The sequence below is a fragment of the Coenobita brevimanus genome, chromosome 17, assembly GCF_032717465.1.
Source record: "Coenobita brevimanus isolate Jiangsu-jjx chromosome 17, ASM3271746v2, whole genome shotgun sequence".
Lineage (NCBI taxonomy): Eukaryota > Metazoa > Arthropoda > Malacostraca > Decapoda > Coenobitidae > Coenobita > Coenobita brevimanus.
In genome coordinates, this window is record NC_136970.1 from 3,618,820 (window position 1) to 3,640,224 (window position 21,405).

At 41.8% G+C, this 21,405-nt stretch overlaps 1 protein-coding gene and 1 non-coding gene across 2 annotated transcripts; both read left to right on the plus strand.

The window, feature by feature from the left end:
- The first annotated feature begins 1,754 nt into the window (after positions 1–1,754).
- Positions 1,755–18,681, plus strand: LOC145391228 (secreted frizzled-related protein 3-like). The gene is made up of 7 exons (XM_080265904.1): positions 1,755–2,015; positions 3,647–3,896; positions 7,694–7,723; positions 8,744–8,815; positions 11,014–11,179; positions 13,884–13,989; positions 18,649–18,681. Exons 1-7 carry the CDS (start codon positions 1,779–1,781, stop codon positions 18,679–18,681), a joined length of 894 nt encoding a protein of 297 aa, XP_080122030.1. The 5' UTR covers positions 1,755–1,778.
- Positions 5,887–6,005, plus strand: LOC145391306 (5S ribosomal RNA). The gene has a single exon (XR_013895820.1). It is a non-coding gene; the product is annotated as a 5S ribosomal RNA (ribosomal RNA).
- Positions 18,682–21,405: the final 2,724 nt, after the last annotated feature.

Sequence of the window (21,405 nt, forward strand, 5' to 3'; positions counted from 1 at the left end):
TCCAGTTTATATCAACCGACAAAAGCGGCCTCCTTAACCGCCATTCCGTCCGTTATTTCCCTTTCTCAACTTCAAAATCCACCGCCAGGGTAAATATTTTCCTTGAGAGAAAATGATATGGGTGGGCAAGGTCCCAGATGGCGTGAAAAAGCGGGATGAAAGACGAGAATGGCAAGGCTTTCAGTGTGTTATCAGCCTATTCACTTTGCACAATCCACATGCATAGCCCCGCTCTGCCAGACGCAAGACGGCACCCTTAAATACACCTAGCGAAAACAATGGTCTATTCATAGCCACTTGTCCTCAATCAAGACATCAGAGTATTAATAAGTTAGGAAATAATCACGAAAATAAATCAGAAGAGCGAAGATTTGAAGGTTCAGTCCGGTAAGATAATTGCACGTTATGTCTGGCATGGCGGGTTGGATGGGAAGCAAGTCAAGTTATAGGCGAACACAGGACGCTAAATATCTCCCTCAAGCCCCTATAATTACACACCTATCGACTCTATAACACTAATGAAGAGAAACTACCACCATCCTTCCTTACAAATACCAACAAGCGACTTAAAATTCATAAAGAAGTTTACAAAGTTTTCATCGTGCAAAGTTTACAAGTGAAGGAAGTGTAAACAAGGGTATCAGGAAGATGTGAGATGGTGATGGTGTGACGTAATCGTGTGCGTAATGATCATCTGGTGTGTGATTTAAAGTGATATGTGCCCTGCATTTAAGGGACAGTTTCTATAATACGTTTACCGAAGTACTTATACCGCACAGACGTAATGAATGTGCTTAATGACGTGTTTAGTGGGGCTACCGGTATAATTGAGTCTTTAATGGGACGTGATTACTGTGGCTTGTATTAAAGAAATAACCATATGGAAGGAGGGACGTCACCTTAAGTATTTAGTCTGGATATCTCAAGCCTTTTTTCTACACAAAACAGAGAGAGGCATTTAATGACCGACCCCTGCTTACCACAACATGGAATAGACATATTTAGAACACAAATCTTTGATATTTTTACGGATATAAACCAAGAGATAAATGAAGCTGCAAGTGCAATACCATATCACTCACTCCGCAGTCGCTGGAGTGATGAGGTCAGGAACATGAGTGCAGTGATTGATAATTGGCAAAAAGGTGTATCGTGACCACTGCCGAGATTGTTAATTGGAGAGATTGTTGATTGGAGAGATTGTTAACTGGTAAAAAGGTGCATCGCGACTTTACAACGTGACCACAGGCGAGAATCAATGACATGTACCGGTTCATACACCATCCCTGCCCCCTGCCCCTGCACCTTCACCTGGCAGGGGTGACCATACCTGACCCACACATACACACGTCACTAGGTCAGACGGGGTAGTTCAGGTGTCATCCAGAATGGCACATCACTGACAGGGTATCAAACTAATGTAACCTACGGAGTAATTAGTGGAATAAATGTATGACTGAGTATATGAATAACAAAATTAATGACTATCAAGCTGATGAGTGGGTGACATTACCTGGCGACCTAACTGACTACTACCTAATCGAACTACCTACCTAACCTACTAACCGAATGAATGACTACTTACCAGCCATCTATCTATCTATGCATCCCTGCCTACCTACCTACCTAACCTACTAACCGAATGAATACTTACCAGCCATCTATCAATCTCCCTGCCTACCTACCTACCTAACACAGCTAAACACCTACCTACCAAGCTAAACCAGGTAAACAGTCCAATTACCTACCTACTTAATCAAACAACCAGACGGTGAAAAATGCGCCCGAAATTCCTCACTCTCGCCCACCGTTACCCGTGTCCCATCTTGGCGCGGGCGTGGGTGGTGGTGGCGGTGCTGGCGTGCGTGGGCGTGGCACGGGGTCAGGTGGGGTCACAGTGCGAAGAGATAACGATACCCATGTGCCGCGCCATGCCGTACAACCTCACTCGTATGCCCAACCTCCTTCACCACTCCACGCAGGAAAATGCACAGCTGGCTATCGATCAATTTGAGGTGAGTTAAGATGGGAGGAGACCACAAAGGCCTTACGATTCAAATTAAGACCATACGGACCTAATTATTAAAGTTACAAGACCATATACCTGGAGTTACAACACCACACAGGCCGAACGACTCAAGTTTAGAAGACGATTCAGACCTTACGATTGACCATACGGACCTTACCATTTGCCACACGACCTAATTATTCAAGTTACAAGACCATACAGACCTAATGATTTAAGTTACAAGACCATACAAACCTAATTATTTAAGTTACAGGACCATACAGACCTTAAGATTCATTACAAGACCAAACAGACCTATTATTCAAGTTACAAGACCATACAGAGCTAATTATTTAAGTTACAAGACCATACAGACCTAATTATTTAAGTTACAAGACCATACAGACCTTACAATTCAAGTTACAAGACCAAACAGACCTATTATTCAAGTTACAAGACCACAGACCTAATTATTCATGTTACAAGACCATACAGACCTTACGATTTAAGTTACAAGACCACACAGACCACACGATTCAGGTTACAAGACCATACAGACCTTACGATTCAAGTTACATAGAAACAGACCACACAGACCATACAATTCAAAGCACATGGTCTCACCTAAATGTAAATAAAAAAAAAAAATTACAATAAGTTTACAAGTATGATGGCAAAATAGGTTCTCTCTCTCTCTCTCTCTCTCTCTCTCTCTCTCTCTCTCTCTCTCACCTTCCAGAATCAGCAGTAAAGGAAAACAGGGAGAAGCACACCCATATGGAACTAAATACAATGAAAATTATATAAGAATGTTAGAAAGTAGGATTAAAATTGAAGCTACAAATACTAATACACTAGATGTAGTACTGTTAATTATATATATTTTTTCATCTATACTTAGAGAGAGAGAGAGAGAGAGAGAGAGAGAGAGAGAGAGAGAGAGAGAGAGAACCACCCTCACATGAGTATTCCCAGCCAAACTGTGACATTTAGCACATGTAGGCTAAATACGTCATGCATGGAAACACACACACACACACACACACACACACACACACACACACACACACACACACAAACAGAGAGAGAGAGAGAGAGAGAGAGAGAGAGAATGAAATCTAAGGCATCTGCACACCTTATTTCCTTGTCTAACTGGCGAGCATTTTTTTTTTGTTTTCTATCTAAACTTTATTATTTTTAATTTTTGTTCCTGAATCTGTTAATACTATTCTCACACTTGTCAGCAATTATCAGTTATTATTCGATAACTCTTGAAAGCTAATATAATACTCATTTTTTTTTTTTTTTTTTTTTTTTTTACCCGTGTGTGGTAACGTGCGAGTGTATGTTTCCGCTGTGTGTGTGTGTGTGTGTGTGTGTGTGTGTGTGTGTGTGTGTGTGTGTGTGTGTGTGTGTGTGTGTGTGTGTGTGCATATAGTCGACCGCGTACCTGAGTCGCGTCAGAATAGCCGCAACTATGACAGAGGCAGGAGACAGCAATGGGTAGGTAGCTGTACTGGGACGGGCTGTGATCTATAACGGTATCATTTAGGTGCTGGATGAGTAATTATTTCTCTCCCATAAAATACTGCACGGGTGGGTGCGGCTATCAAACGTATCCTTTGTCTTATCCAACAGCTGTTACGATGGACCAAGTGCTCAGACCAGCTGGAGTTCTTCCTGTGCTCCATGTACGTGCCTATATGTACGGTTGGGTTCGTAAACGAGGCCGTACCGCCGTGCAGGAGTGTGTGTACGGCTGCAAGAACTGGCTGTCTACCGTTACTTTCAAAATTTCAAATCCCTTGGCCGGAGAATCTGGCGTGTGAAGACCTGCCATTGTATGATCGTGGAATTTGCATCACACCGCAGGCCATTATTTCTACAGGTATGGCTATTATTTCTACAGGTGTGGCTATTATTTCTACAGGTGTGGCTATTATTTCTACAGGTGTGGCTATTATTTCTACAGGTATGGCTATTATTTCTACAGGTATGGCTATTATTTCTACAGGTATGGCTATTATTTCTACAGGTGTGGCTATTATTTCTACAGGTGTGGCTATTATTTCTACAGGTATGGCTATTATTTCTACAGGTGTGGCTATTATTTCTACAGGTGTGGCTGTTATTTCTACAGGTGTGGCTGTTATTTCTACAGGTGTGGCTGTTATTTCTACAGGTGTGGCTATTATGTCTACAGGTATGGCTATTATTTCTACAGGTATGGCTATTATTTCTCTATTATTTCTACAGGTATGGCTATTATTTCTACAGGTATGGCTATTATTTCTACAAGTATGGCTATTATTTCTGTTATTTCTACAGGTGTGGCTATTATTTCTACAGGTATGGCCATTATGTCTACAGGTATGGCTATTATGTCTACAGGTATGGCTTTTATTTTATTGATCTATTAACTTTATTTACCCTATATAAAGTACCTACAGCTGTTCAAGTCCAACTGTAACATATTTTTTTTTATGAATAAAGGACACTTATGATGTATGGATTATTTTTCTTTATTCACATGTTCTTCCTTCCTCTGTTGTTATTAAAAAAAAGCTTTATTACCTCTCCCCATTATTAACCTTAACCCCTGCAGCCCGAGAACGTCTTTATTATATTCTCACTGACTTCAAACATCATAGTCAGTTTTGGGATCGGCTGTAGTTGGACTGCCAGGCTCAAAACGTGAACCCGGTGGACTGCAGGCTGGAGCTGTATTTATCCAGTGTTCACAGTCCTCCTCTCTTCTCTGGGGATAGGGACTGGTTTGAGGGACATATGCATAACAGGGCAGAGATAATGCGTAGTTATATTGGTGCCACCACGTGAAGGCGTCCCTCTCCACCACCATTTTAGAGATTAGCAAGTCTATAATAACCCCATCTATACCGGGACTCTTCCCTCCCTCCCTCTCTCTCTCTCTCTCTCTCTCTCTCTCTCTCTCTCAGCAAGTCTCCAATAACCCCATTTATACCCTGACTCTCTCTCTCTCTCTCTCTCTCTCCAATAACCCCATCTATACCATGACTCCTCTCTCTCTCTCTCTCTCTCTCTCTCTCTCTCTCTCTCTCTCCAAGTCTCCAATAACCCCATCTATACCATGACTCACTCTCTCTCTCTCTCTCTCTCTCTCTCCAAGTCTCCAATAACCCCATCTATACCATGACTCACTCTCTCTCTCTCTCTCTCTCTCTCTCTCTCTCTCTCCAATAACCCCATCTATACCATGACTCTCTCTCTCTCTCTCTCTCTCTCAGCAAGTCTCCAATAACCCCATCTATGCCATGACTCTCTCTCTCTCTCTCTCTCAGCAAGTCTCCAATAACCCCATCTATGCCATGACTCTCTCTCTCTCTCTCTCTCTCTCTCTCATCGTTCAGACTCCAGACGATTTTTATTCAGGCTAGACAAGACCTCCTCGGACTGAAGAGGTTAAACAAGAGTTGCCATCATCCCACCGCTACGGAAAATTTAGATAGGACGATTTGACTCACGGTAGTATAGTACGTTTAAAATTTCCGACTGATGCAAGTTCGATTCCTCTTGTACTTCTCTGCCTATTTATTTATCTACCTATTTAAGGCTAGAAAATAACGGGACCCTTAGCCACCCACCAGGGGGCGAAAGATGGTCCCCTGTCTTTAAATAATCTGCTTTCTGGTCTTTGGGTTCCTACTAAGACTTATTATTCACTACAAAATTCACGGCTTACTTATCCCTTCGTAAATTCAAGCTTTTATCAGCCTCAGATTTACATATTATTTATTTATTTATTTTTTGCCAGCCGACTCAGTGTTTAATTTATATTCCTAAAAATTGTGAACTTTATTTTGCCCTCGTAAAATTAACAGCATTAGTTTTCGCTGGTAAATTTCGGCCATACCACGTTGAGTACACCGCTTCCCGTCCGATCAGCGAAGTTAAGCAACGTTGGGTCTGGTTAGTACTTGGATGGGTGACCGCCTGGGAACACCAGATGCTGTTGGCATAACTCCCTACGTGTCAAGTGGGGTTGGTGGAGGATTAGTGCCCCTCCCTGTAAAACAATTAACTCAAAGCCCTTGGCCACCCCGTTTGGGATACATGGCGTCTGGCAATGAATGAACATTCAGGATTTTTTTTTCCTTCGCAAATCAGAGGTTACTGTCCTTCAAAAAATTTACATCCTAAATTTTTCCTTCGAAATTGTTGACTTCCTTTAATAAAACTAATATATTTTTTAACATTTTAATTGTCATGCCTCTCAAAAAAGTGAATTTCTGTTTTATTTCCGTACAGTTAAAAGCATGTATTTATTCATTGATTGATTTATTTTTTACTCCAGTGGTTGTTTTTTTTCATTTCCCAGTTTATTAGTTTTCATATTGCCTTAGCATATTTCAAATGGTTATGTATGTTTGTGCTCGCACCCAGGTAAGGATGAATGGAGATTTGAGTGATGAGTTTGCCGTGAATGTTGGCATGCATCAGGGGGGTCAGTCTTGAGCCCCTTTTTGTTTATCATGGTACTTGAAGCCTTCTCACTTGACTTCAGAAATGGACTCTCGTGGGAGATGTATGCAGATGATTGGTGTTGACTGCTGAGAATGAAAGGAAGGCGGAGGAAAGATTTAGGGAGTGGAGAGATGGTATGGGACACAAGGGTTTAAGAGTAAATGCAGATAAAACAAAAGTGATGGTGGCGGCACTGTCAAAGAAGAGGGAGAGTGGCCATGTGCGATTTGCCATAAAGGCGTGAGAAGTAATTCCATCTTGTGCAGTGTTTGTAATATGAAGGCGCATAAAAGATGTGGTTGTTCTAGAGGTAGACTGCGAGATAATGCTGATTTCATGTGTGCGGTGTGTTGAGGAGAGCAAGTGGAGATTGTTAGGCGTGAAAGGACTGAACTTGGTGGTGGGTCTTTTGAGTGTGTGGAAGTTTTGATATTTGGGAGACATGTTATGTGCTGAAGGTGGGGCTAGAGCTGGCTTTGTGGGTAGAGTGAGGAGTGTATCAGGGAGCTAATGCCTCTCCTGACATTGAGAGGGCTCTCCCTCCATGCTATGGGCTCTTTGTATGATGCATGTGTTAGGAGTGTAATGCTGTATGGTGGTGAGACCTGGGCAGAAAAGGAATAGGATATTCGCAGGCTCAAACGTACAGAAATGGCAATGATTTGGTGGCTGTGAAGTGCGTTCCTGAGTGCAAGGCGTGGGGGAGCTAGGTTTACGATGAACAGTTGAGAGGTAGGATGGGACTGGAGTGTATTGGTGTTGTGACGAGGAGAGGTGGATTGAGATGGTTTGGGCATGTGGAGAGGATGGGGGATGATAATTAGGTGCAGAGAGCGAAAAGTGTTAACGCTGGGGGTAGGATGGCGAGGGGAAGACCGAAAAAGACCTAGGACGAGGTCACTGGGTGTGACCTCAGGGATAAGAGACTAAATAGGGAAGCTGCCAGAGATCGAACAGCATTGACAGCCGCCATTATGTGACCAAGGCCGACGCATGCAAACATGTTGAAGTCTTCAAAAACTAAACGAAATGAAACGAAATCTTGCATTTTCCCTTTACGAATTTATGTCCCCATGCAACTGACAATAATGTCTTCTGTTATTCTTGCACCTTGATCAAGTTTCCTTAGCTCAATATGGTCCTCTCACTGCCAAGCTAAACTATGGTCTCTTATGTCCTCAGATCCGACAACCCAGCCCGCCCCACAGGAAGGTAGGTCAAGAGAGGTCACACGCACTTTCAGGTCAGCAAACATCTCCTTCTTATCTACTACTCTGGTTATTTATCAAAGGCTAATGACGGGCGATCGAGGTGACTGGATGAATTAAGTAGGAGGGAGCATGTACCGGTAATAAGGGATTGACACTCCCGCAGCATCTTAGTAATTAGTAGGTCTCTTTGCCACTCTTATGCTATCTCCTTTCTTGCTTCTGGATCTTACCTCTTGGGATGATGCTGATGATGATGATTAGAATGATGATGATGATTAAGATGATGATCATGATAATTAAGATGATGATAATGATGATTAGGATGGTGATGATAAGGATGATGATGATGATGATGATTAGGATGATGATGATGATTAGGATGATGATGATGACAGTGACGATGATGATAATTAAGATGATGATGAGTAGGATGATTATGATGATTTTGCTGCCCTAGGATGGGAAAGGAAGGTCCGGATGATGATGATTGATGATGATTTTGATATGACGAGAGCACAATACCAGCTTATAATCGGTGTTGTATTAGCCAATCCGAACGTCCATAACATAAAGACCGAGCTAACTGAATGATAAAAAACAAAATTCAAGTGACACATCTGCTACTGTTTCGCAAATATAATCGTTCATTTCATATTTTCCATTACTTTTGGTGCTGTATTCCTAAATTATCCTCGCCAAATTTTACTGTAAACATATCTTCAGTGTAGTATAAGCATCAGAAAGTTTTTTTTTTCTTTTTCACTTTATTTTTCACTGTGCCGTAGTTTGGTTGTAAAGTGTTTGATGGCTGCATGAAGTAAGAGAGAGAGAGAGAGAGAGAGAGAGAGACAGGTAGATAGATAGACAGACAGATAGATGGATAGATAGGTAGATAGATAGACAGATGGATAAATAACCTCAGCCTCAATAAAGTTTGCAAGTACGAATGCTGATTATTACGACCCGGCAATTCTTGACTGGATCCATCTAACCACCCCTCTCCCCCCTTGTACGACCTCAGCTGCGCCCTGTGTATGCGGACGACCACGACCACTGCGCAAAAAGATCTACCTCACATCACGCTTCACATACGGTAGGATTAATTATTCTTAGCCTTCCTTGTTGGCCCTATTCTCAGCCTTCCTTCCTAGTTCTTAGTCTTTCTTGTTAGTTCTATTCTCAGCCTTCCTTGTTAGTTCTATTCTCAGCCTTCCTTGTTAGTTCTATTCTCAGCCTTCCTTGTTAGTTCTATTCTCAGCCTTCCTTGTTAATTCTCAGCCTTCCTAGTTAGTTCTATTCTCAGCCTTCCTCGTTAGTTCTATTCTCAGCCTTCCTTGTTCGTTCTATTCTCAGCCTTCCTTGTTAATTCTGTTCTCAGCCTTCCTTCTTCGTTCTATTCTCAGCCTTCCTTGTTAGTTCTATTCCCAGCCTTCCTTGTTAGTTCTATTCCCAGCCTTCCTTGTTAGTGTTCTATTCTCAGCCTGCCTTATAACTGTACAACTGAAATTAATATGATGGATAAACACAACGCTTTCACTATGATTCGAAAAAGAAAAAAAAAAAGTATTCTCAACCGTTCTCAAAACCCTACACATGGATATATTTTTTTGTCACACTTCCTTATAGACTAGGACCCGTATTCTCATCGGTTAAGGAAACTCCCTAACACCTGTTCCAAAGCGATTTAGTTTGCTTATTACTCCTTACTATCCTCTTCTGTGCCTTTTGAATCATTCCAGTGCCACCATTCGTTTCATTTCTTCTATAAAAGCTCCATCATGCTTTCATGCGTCGGCCTTGGTCACGTAATGGCGGCTCTTCATGCTACTCGGTCTCTGGCAGCCTCCCTATTCAGTCCCTTATCCTTGGGGTCACGCACTATGACCTCATCCCAGGTCTCTTTCCGTCTGCCTCTCGCAACTCTACCCCCAACGTTCACACTTCTCACTTTCTGCACCCAACCCCGGTCCTCTCCACATGCCCAAACCGCCTCAATCTACCCCTCCTCATCACAACACCATACACTCCTGTCCCACCCTGCCACTTAACTCTTCCATCGTAAACCTACCCCCCCCCCAGGCCTCGCATTCCAGGACGCATTGCACATCCGCCTTATCATTGTCATTCTGTACGTGTGAGCCTACGAATATCCTCTTCTTTTACTGCCCTGGTCTCAGTAGCATACAGCATTACCCTCCTAACACATGCCGCATAGCAAAAATCCCTTAGAGGCAACAGCTCCCTATACTTCTTCCACTAACTCCTCACTCCAGCCCCACCTCCAGCACATAATATGTTTCCCAAGTAACAAAACTCTTCCACACACTCAAGAGACTCACCAGCAAGACTAGTCCTATCATGCCTGACGATCTCCACATGCTCTCCCCACACACACGGAATCAGCATAAACAACATACCAAATGATATTAACCAGACGCACCTAAAAATAAACAGCTGAAAAAGAGGTGCTAGGGAACTTCTTTAACCGACGGGAATACGGACCTAAGCCTTCATAAGTTAATTTTTTTTTTGATGTCTTATTTTGCTGTGGAGTCCACAGTAAATTTTTAGTAACAGTATTATTTAAAGATCCATTGCTATCTTAAGTGCCACTGATCCAAACTAGGTCCATATTAAAAGCGATATAGGTAACACACCAGGGAATGTCAAGATGTAACATGGAAGAATAAATCGGTAAGGGAGAGGTGCTACGGTCTCCTATGCCATCCAGTAAAAGGCCTAACTGGGGTGGAAAGGTAAGATGGTTTAGCAAGCATCCGAAGTCTTTCAATTTACCTTAAACCCTGAACTTTTTTGTTTGTTTTTTAACTTGGTCCAGATTTTCGTCAGTGAACCTTGAACTTTATTTTTTCAACTTGGTCCAGATTTTCGTCAGTCTGAACCTTGAACCACTTTTTCTAAACTTTTTTTTTTTTTTTTTCAATTTGGCCCAGATGTTCGTCATACTAATTTACTTCACGTAGCTCAGTGGCAGAAACAGACAGTGTTACGGCTCTACGTCTCTCCCATTGCATTTTGTGACGGGCATCATATCCTAGTGTTGTTCTGTTATTAAAAACTGAGCATTTAAGATGAAGATGGAAATTTTAGGGTCAAGTGAGTGTGAAAAACGTATAGGGTCATATTCCAGTGATACCGTAATGTAATGATTTTGCATTCAAGATGGCGAGATGGTAATTTTAAGTCAAGCGTGTGTGTGTGTGTGAGAGAGAGAGAGAGAGAGAGAGAGAGAGAGAGAGACGCCACATAATGTCAACCCCTTGTGTGCAGGGCTGCGTGGGCGAGTACGCAGTGTGGAAAGCTTCGGAGATTTGACGCTGACGACGGTACGGGTGCATGCAGTGCTGCTGGGGGGCGGGGCGCTACTGAAGGCAGGGAGGGACGCACACCTGTGGACTAACCGATCCTGCGCATGCCCACCCCTCACCCCTGCACAGTTTGTATTTACGCCCCTATTTTGTATTCTTTATCTTTACAGGTATTTTTAAGGTTCATTATCCTTCTTTACATCCAAACCTTCCCAAGTCCGGACGTTCTGGGATGCGCCCCGGGTCTCAAACTTATGACGGCTATCTTACAACAGCATTTTCTAAGACTTAAACCGGCAGATGGTTCGCATAATGGTAAATAAAATATTTAATAATCAAAACTATGACCGTGTAGTTCCCAGTCTCATACGCACGCGCATTTGGAAGTTTGATCATTTTTTCCCCTACTGATGAGAAGTTTGTAGTCATCTATCTATCTATCTATAGCCCGACGCCCTAATCCCGCAAAGGGTGGCCGCAGACAAAACGCCTCCAAGTCACTCTGTCACCCACCATTTGACTCCCCTCCCCCCAACTCACCCCCCCTCCCTCACATACCTCTCAACTCCATCCCTCCACCTCATCCTCGGTCTACCCCTCCCTCTCCCTCCCTCCACCTCACCTACATACACCCTCTTAGTCAGTCTTTCATTCTCCATCCTCTCCACATGTCCAAACCACCTCAGTGTATTTCTCCTAATCTTTTCAACCACATCCACATCTACCCCACAACGTTCCTTCACTTCTTCATTCGTCAACCTGTCCCTCCATGTCACTCCACATGCTCCTCTCAAGTAACTCATTTCCACTGCTCTCACTCTTGACTTGTTCCCCTCTTGCAAGGTCCACGCCTCGCTTCCATACGTCAGGGTAGGGATCACAATACCATCATGCAGTGACTTCTTAACTTCCATACTCACCTCCCTATTTCTCATCACTGCTTTCAGTGTGCCAACAGCCTTCCTTCCCTGCTGTACCCTTTCACGTACTTCATCCCCCAAAGTTCCATCCTTACTCATCACACTACCCAAGTACTTGAATGCACTCACATTCTCCATATCCTCACCATCCAACCTCACTGCACACTCTGTGACTTCATTCCTCTCAAACACCATAACTTTACTTTTGTTTACATTAACTTTCAGCTTCCTCCTCCTACACACTGTCCCAAATTCATTCACCAAACCTTGCAACTCCCATTCATCTTCACTCAACAATACTGTATCATCAGCAAACAGCAACACCGGAAGCTTCCAAATCTCACCCTCATTCATTAGGGCCACCCCCACATCCACTGCCCTACCTTGTACCTCCTTTACGACCCCATCCATATATATATTAAACAGCCATGGAGACATTACACACCCCTGTTTCAGTCCCACATTGAGATCAAAGAACTCACTCAGCTCACCATCCACTCGCACCGTAGCCCTAGCTCCCTCGTACATACTCTTCACAGCACTCAACAATTTCCCCTCCACTCCATATATTCTTAATACCTTCCACATACCTTTCCTATCTATTCTGTCATAAGCTTTCTCCAAGTCCATGAAGGCAGCGTACACTTTCCTTCCCTTCTCTAGATACTTTTCCACTAAACATCTTAGAACAAATATCTGATCTACACACCCTTTTCCCTTCCTAAATCCCCCTTGTTCTTCTCCAACTAGCTCCTCTGTCATATGCCTAGCCCTATCAATGAGTATTCTACCATATATTTTACCAGTCACACTAAGAAGGCAAATACCCCTATGGTTACCACATACTTCTCTCTCCCCTTTTCCTTTGTACAGAGGAACAATTATACCTGATTTCCAGTCCTCTGGAACCCTTCCCTCTTCCCAAGCCAATCTACACAACTTCCATATCCACTCCACAACAATCTCACCCCCATACCTAAGCATTTCATCTGATACTGATATTTCAAACAACATCAAAACGAAGTAGTAGATCCACACAGATCTGTCTGGTCGAGCAGACCCATCAACCACAGGCAAACAGCAGCCCCTGCAGGGCTGGCCCACGCAGTGAACCGATGTTCCCTTGCGGTAGCAGAGAAATGTGTGGAGGTTTGGTCTCTAATAGGAAGTTCCTGCTACATCACTGTCTCCTGATACTGTTACTCCTGTTTGCTTCCTGCACCCGTGGTAGCCTCAGTAAACATACTCCGGGGTATCCTAAAGCCGTGTTTTTGTCGTCCAAGCTGGAGCTTGGGATTCGAAGCGCGTCTTGGGACGCTTGGTTTCTGTCCGCAAAAATGGTCCAGGATACGTAGAACCGAAAAATTACGTGACGATCGCAACGTAAACAGAGGGGTTCGCCGAAGACGATCTTCTGACGAATATGCAACTTACAAGTAGCCGTTATTTGTGCTGAACTGGCTCTATATGTCGTTAATATTAGCCACCTGCACCCTAATTTTATGTACATCGTGCGAATTTCATGATATTTATCATTTATGTGTCCTTGCTGGCCAATCTCACTCTCCCCAAGCTACACCAAGACTGCTCCCGACCACGCTTGGGTGGGATACGAAGACGGTCTTGGTTTCGATGACAAACTCTTGGGCCGGCTTCGTATCACTTTGGCCAACAAAAACGGGGCAGCTTGGTTTCACCGAAGCTGGCTTCGAATCCGATCCGGCAGCTTGGACGAGAAAAACGCGGCTTAATATAATTCAGTGAGGTAATTATTCCGCGGTAGCCTAATATAATGCAATGCAGTAATTATTCTGTGGTACCATAATATAATTCAATAGAAGTAATTATTCTCAACAGAGGTAATTATTCCATGGTAATAATCTTCAGGGAATAATTAGGTCTTTGTCCCCAGAGAGTACCTGATCCTGGGCTGGGAGGACAGAGAAAATGCCAGACTCCTGTACTTGCCTAACAGTGTAGCGCTGCCCTTCAGGAGGAAATACGCCAGCAAGATTACCGTGAGTAGTGTGTGTGTGTGTGTGTGTGTGTGTGTGTGTGTGTGTGTGTGTGTGTGTGTGTGTGTGTGTGTGTGTGTGTGTGTGTGTGTGTGTGTGTGTGTGTGTGTGTGTGTGTGTGTGTGTGTCTCTCTCTCTCTCTCTCTCTCTCTCTCTCTCTTTCGTTTTTGGTAAAAATTAACAGAACTCAATATTCAGTATCTCCTTTGATAAACAATTTACTCAGATATATTAAAATCTTAAAACCCTAAAAAGTTGTAGCGCCTCTTATTAAAAATTCAAATTCTCTATATTTTCGATAAATTCCTTGCAAGCTGGAGCACCCAAAATATAAGTGGTTTTTATAATGGTTGATCTGCGCTACCGTCCTTCCTTGAACAGGTCTAAAAAGAAACTGTATATATTCCAAACCTATATATCTCTCTCTATAGCTAGATGCCCTAACTCCGTATGGGCTGGCCACAAATAAATCGCCTCCATGTCGCCCTGTCCCCTGTCATTTCGATGTACTCAGCTCACCCCCCCATCTCATATACCTCTCCATAAAGGAGGTCCAAATCTACCTATCTACAGCCAAAAACCCTACTCCCGTGGCCACAGACAAATCGCCTCCATGTGGCCATGTCCCGTGCCATTTCAATGCCCTTTCCCCCAACCGTTCTCTCATATACCTCTCCATAAATGAGGTCCAGATCTGTCTACCTACAACCAAACGCCTAATCCCGTAAGGGCTGGCCACAAACAAATCGCCTCCATGTCGCCCTGTCCCCTGCCATTTCGATGCCCTCTCCCCCAACTCACACACCCCTCTCCCATATACCTCTCCACAAATAAGGTTTCTTAATGTTTCTGTATAAAGGCGCAAGTGAAGTTGTGACTGGTGAAAAAATCAATAATATTACAAAATCTAAATATAAATGAGTGATGTTGCATGCATGAGGAAAATATAGCAATTCTTCATTCCCGTCAGGCTTGGGAAGACGCGCAACTCGCTAACCAAAACACCACCACCACCACCCTCCGCCAAACCACTCGTGCACCCTCCACCAGACAACACCACACGCGGAGGAAGACCAGGAGGAGCAGGAAGAAGAAGAGGAAGCGAAAGAAGAGAAGGAAGAACGGCGGAGGTGGTAACAGGAGGAAAAGGAGGAAGCCAGATGAATGACGCCAAAACTGGGACCATCACGCCCGCGAGAAGACGGTTAACGGTCGCTCCGATGGTTCCCAGATATACAGTTACTTTGAATTTGTGATATTTTTCGCTTCTGAAGCGTTACTATACCCGTTTTACTCTAACTTGGCCTAAACTCGTCACCTCTCCATCTTGAATACCGAGTTGTAACAGACTGACACTAGAATATTATGGTAGTCACGAGGTGCGTTGTGGAAAGCATGTAGGACTGTAGCATTACTTTTTCTTTAATTTTTGCCACTGAGTTTCGTCAAATAAACTGTATGAGGACGAAAATCAGGGCCAAGTTAGAGTGAAAGGAGTATAATAGACATGATTATCTTGCTTAAACATATTTAAGCAGGGTGTAAATCCGCCAAATTAAAATGAAAATGGCCTTGGAAAGAACAACGGTTTCTAGATATCAATTATTCTGCTTTTGTAATAATCCTTAATTGTTTGGGCGTTACTAGCAGACGTTCTCATAATTATCGTGCTTGAAAACAGTCATATTGGGTGTTAATTAGCCACTATGAAAAGAAAATGGCTAAGTAGATTAATACGCAAACTTTTGTTACTGGAGAATCCGTAGCACTTCTTTCTTAAACGATTTATTTTGGATATTATGATCAGGCCAAGGATGAAATGGAGTGGTATATGACAGAAGGGGGTGTGAGCTGGGCGCAGGACAGTGAAATGGCGGGGGACAGGGAGACATGGAGGCGATTTGTTTGTGGCTACTCCTTACGGGATTAAGGCGTCTGGCAATAGACAGATAGATAGATGGATAGGTACTGTTTTCCTTCGTGCTAACCATATTTTTGTAGCATCAGCACTGCACGAGTATCACAGGGTAGAATATTAACACGCCATACGCATATCCTTGTAAGGAAGAAGTGCTACAACTCCTAAGCCAGTAACAGGCCTAATATAACCCTACTACATGATTACCAAAATGTTATCGACAGTGGAGGATTTAGCGATTGTACTGTCATACTTTACTCCCTTTTGATACACTGGTGAACAAAGAACAGAAGGAATATCTTGCAGTGCTGTGAGAACTATCTTGAAAGTGGTATTGTAAATCTACCTATCATGTACATCAGATGCTTGCGGCACCATATAGCCCATGAGAATCCTATCTGTTTCTATATTACTTGCACTTAACACATACTGTGACTACGTTTTGCTACACAATTATTGTGATATTACCTAGAATTAGATAACTGTTAAGGTATGTAATGGATTATGTCATTTGGTGACAGGAACTGTGGTGTTACAGTGTTTGTCTAGCGTTTTGGGTCTGCCCTGTGCCTATAGGCCATAAGCTTAAACAAAAATATGGAGACCATACGTTGCACTCGCTGCTGACCGGTATGCTTAAACGATATGTGGAAACCACAATTGTGAAATGCCACATTTACGCGATCTTTAAATGCCTAAAACACTGGGAAACAATGTGAAACATATGAAGACTCTTCCCAGTCGTTCTCAGATAAAAATAGTATAATGGTATAAAACAACTACTATTGTATCGCCACGCTTCCTAATCCCACCCCATGTCACACCTGTGACTATATGGACAAATTGTAGTACCTACTTGTGAAGCGTACTGATCGTATAGATGTGGAATGCCACAATTTCTGTCCAGGTATGCGACCATAGGATTCAAAATCCAAGCCATGAAAGGCGGTTAAAATGATCACTAAGCTTGTAGTCTGTCTTTCACATGCCCGCACATATTCCCATCATGCCGTTAACATCAGTGACAGACGCTCACAAACTTAGTCATTCCAACTCTTCAGTTTTCACATACTCGTACACCACTCTTCAGTACAGGCAGATCTTCCCAATTCGTACTTTGGTAGCATGAGGAAGGATTCATTCCTGCTGCTACTCTCCCTTCGAGGAAAAGGTTCAGTTCTGCAGTGAACCTTATAAGAACTATGATAGGTAAACACGGTGACGAACATTTTGGACACGGGAGAAATTGTTCCACTGAGGAAATGAATATGTTACTAAAATATTGTAGCCTGTCAGTTATATGTACTGTATATATTACATAACTTACGCTAAGTTTTATACTCTGTGATATACGTTTCGCTTTCCTATAGAATTATTTTGGAACCAACTGTTAAAACCCCTTCAGTGCCACACGCCATTTGTATATTTCTGTCACCACTAGACGAATTTATACAGCCTAGAGCCCCCCCACAGTGACAAGATTAATGCTGACAATATTTAACCCTCTATGTTAACTCCAAGTCTGAGCTTAATAAAGTCTACCGGAAGCAATAATAATAATAATAATAAGTCATATCACTGAAAGTTGAAATATGTGTATGGTTGTACAAGTATCGATAGTTTAGTTTGTATTGTGATTATTATGCCAATATGAACATTAAAATTCAGCCCATATCTACATCTCCCACTCGCTCCCATTGTACAGTCAATAATAATAATAATAATAAAATAGGTACACACTGAGCGAAACATTACGAAACCACGAACGATGGCTACAGGAAGAGGCCCCACGATTTCCCCCTCACACTGGTAACCTGCTTTTTAAAGGAAATTGTATAACGCCTACCTTTCATATTTTCTCGTCCTTATTTTTTATTACATGGATATTCAGATGGTAAATGATTAATCTTCTTGGGACTTCGCACCCTATATTGTTCAATTTGGCCATCACTGTACCCCACTGGAATATTTTTTTGATCGACTGTACAAAGCATACGTGACTCTGTTGCACTCTGACCCGTATTAAAACTGCTTAGCCTTTTTTTTTACGGTGATGCTCCTTCTTTTTATTTTTTTTTTCTTACTTTTCTAGCTAAACTTTCGAACAGGAGTAATCTGCTATTCTATATAGCCATGCGGAAAGGATGGGGAGCGAGTGACTAACAAGGCGTGTATGTGAGGTGGAGGGGAGGCCGAAAATGAGATGGAGGGATGAAGTGGAGAGGTATGAGAGAGGAGGTTGTGAAATGGGGGGAGGACAATGAAAATGGCAGGGGACAAGGGAACATGGAGGCGATTTGTTTGTGGCCAACCCTTACGGGATTAAGGCGTCTGGCAGTAGATATATAGGTAATTATACATCCTTCCATAGCTGAATTTAATCGTCTGGTGATAAAATTGCTGATGTAATTGAAGGGTATAACAGCATCCAGCATTATTTTCTCTTCGCATGCTATATCCAAACATTATTATTATTATTTTTATTATTATTATTATTATTATTTGGGGCGAGCAATTTCGAACTGGAGGGGTTAGATACATATTTCACTACCCCTTTCACTACCAAAAGGATCTTGAAAAATAAAATCTTTCATCAATAGTAGTACCAAATTATACGTCACTCATGAAGGGCTTAATCTATTACCTGTCACTGGTGCATTGGTCTGGTGCTATAATGTATCCGTGTTACTAATTATAGGGGTTTATATGTTAGTTTATATTATGCTATTATTTTTACGTTATAGGCTACTGTAGAACTAAGACTATTGAGGACGTAATACCGTGATGAGTAAAGTTGGCTGTGACTCGAAAAAATATGAGCTGTGAAAAGTTACTAGTAGCAGGAAAGTAATTAACCCAAAAGACGAAGGAACCCAAAAGACAAATTTAACCTAAAGAGTGAATTAAAGAGACAAATTTAACCTAAAGAGTGAATTAAAGAGACAAATTTAACCTAAAGAGTGAATTAAAGAGACAAATTTAACCTAATGAGTGAATTAAAGAGAAATTTAACCTAATGAGTGAATTAAAGAGACAAATTTAACCTAATGAGTGAATTAAAGAGACAAATTTAACCTAAAGAGTGAATTAAAGAGACAATTTTAACCTAGTGAATTAAAGAGAAATTTTACCTAGAATGTATTAAAGAGAAATTTAACCTAAAGAGTGAATTAAAGAGAAATTTATCCTAACGAGTGAATCAAAGAGACAAAATTAACTACAGCGAATTGGTTCTTGGTGACGAATGGACCCAAAGTGACGAATTAACCAATGCGACGACTTAGATCAGTTGACGAATCAATCCAAGTGATGAATCAGCCTGGGAAATTTATACAAAAGACGAATTAACCTAAAAGTCAAATTTAATTCCTTGATGCTATGCTCCTAGTGACGAATTTATCCCAGGTGCCGAATCGACCCTAGTGACGAACGAATTCCAGATGGAGGTAGGAGTGGTGGGTGATTTGAACTAAGTGTTGACTAGATGGATAATACTGTAAGCAAGAAGTGACTGCCAAGAGAGTACTTTTAACGCCCCTTATATACTGCTTGTGACACTGCACTTAAATATCATGTGACGCTACACCTAAATATCACGTGACGCTACACCTAAATATCACGTGACGCTACACCTAAATATCAGGTGAACGCTACACCTAAATATCAGGTGACGCTACACCTAAATATCATGTGACGCTACACCTAAGTATCATGTGACGCTACACCTAAATATCACGTGACGCTACACCTGAATATCATGTGACGCTACACCTAAATATCATGTGACGCTACACCTAAATATCATGTGACGCTACACCTAAATATGTGACGCTACACCTAAATATCATGTGACGCTACACCTAAATATCACGTGAAGATACACCTAAATATCACGTGACGCTACACCTAAATATCATGTGACGCTACACCTAAATATCATGTGACGCTACACCTAAATATGTGACGCTACACCTAAATATCACGTGACGCTACACCTAAATATCACGTGACGCTACACCTAAATATCACGTGACGCTACACCTGAATATCATGTGACGCTACACCTAAATATGTGATGCTACACCTAAATATCATGTGACGCTACACCTAAATATCATGTGACGCTACACCTAAATATCACGTGACGCTACACCTAAATATCACGTGACACTACACCTAAATATCACGTGACGCTACACCTAAATATGTGACGCTACACCTGAATATCATGTGACGCTACACCTAAATATCATGTGATGCTACACCTAAATATCATGTGATGCTACACCTAAATATCATGTGACGCTACACCTAAATATCACGTGACGCTACACCTAAATATGTGACGCTACACCTAAATATCATGTGACGCTACACCTAAATATCATGTGACGCTACACCTAAATATCATGTGATGCTACACCTAAATATCATGTGACGCTACACCTAAATATCACGTGATGCTACACCTAAATACCATGTGACGTTACACCTAAATACCACGTGACGCTGCACCTAAATATCATGTGACGCAACACCTAAATATCACGTGTTGAGCTTTAGAGAGGTATTCTTCTGGGTTAAGGAAGCTCCCTAACACCTCTTCCTTGGTAGTTTATTCTGGGATATGGCTGGTTAATATCCTTTTGCACATTATTTATACAGACTATGACGATACTGGAAGGATTTATGTAACACAGAACGGGACAGTCAGGCGTAATAAACAAAATAAATCGCTGAAGAAAAGGTGTTAGGGAATATGAGGCTTAGTGTCTGCGTGATCCGATAAGTAAAGCCAAAGGAGTCTCACTTTCGTCCAGAGAAAATTCACAACTAACGAAAAACAACGCGAACCCTATCCAATTCAATACGCACCTCACAGTAGTTCAGTTTTTCCGCTACGTATTCGTCAGAGCCTGGGAAGATGCTTGTTTCTCTGATGGTACAGAAACAGTATCTCACGGGGGAAAGTTCAGGTTAGGATCTATATGCGAAAAAAACAAAAATACTGATGGAAGATTCAAGTGATCAAATCCAGTCAGAAGTATGATTAAAAAAAAAAAAAAAAAAAAAAAAACTTACAGATGTATGATATATATATAAAAAAAGCTTCCACATATATTAAGAGTTATCCAGAGTATATCAAAAATGTATATAACTGAGTATATTTTGTTCTCATAATCCTTAACCACTTTAGTAGGATGATTATATTTTTGGTAGCTTATCCTTGATACTCTAGGTGATATAATTCAGTTTTAGAACATCCTTCCATAGTGTTAGGATTATAAAACAATCTCCATTCACTCCTTCACTAAGCTGAGTAAAATGATCTAAAACAAGAATGAAGAAACAGAAAACAGTCTTAGTAATGATGGGGCTGTATTTACATTCTAGAACATTCTACAAAATACTCTACAAAATACTCTACTAACTCAACATTCTACAGTGCAATCAACATTTTTCAGTAAAATCAACAATGAACAAGTCTACAATCAAAATTA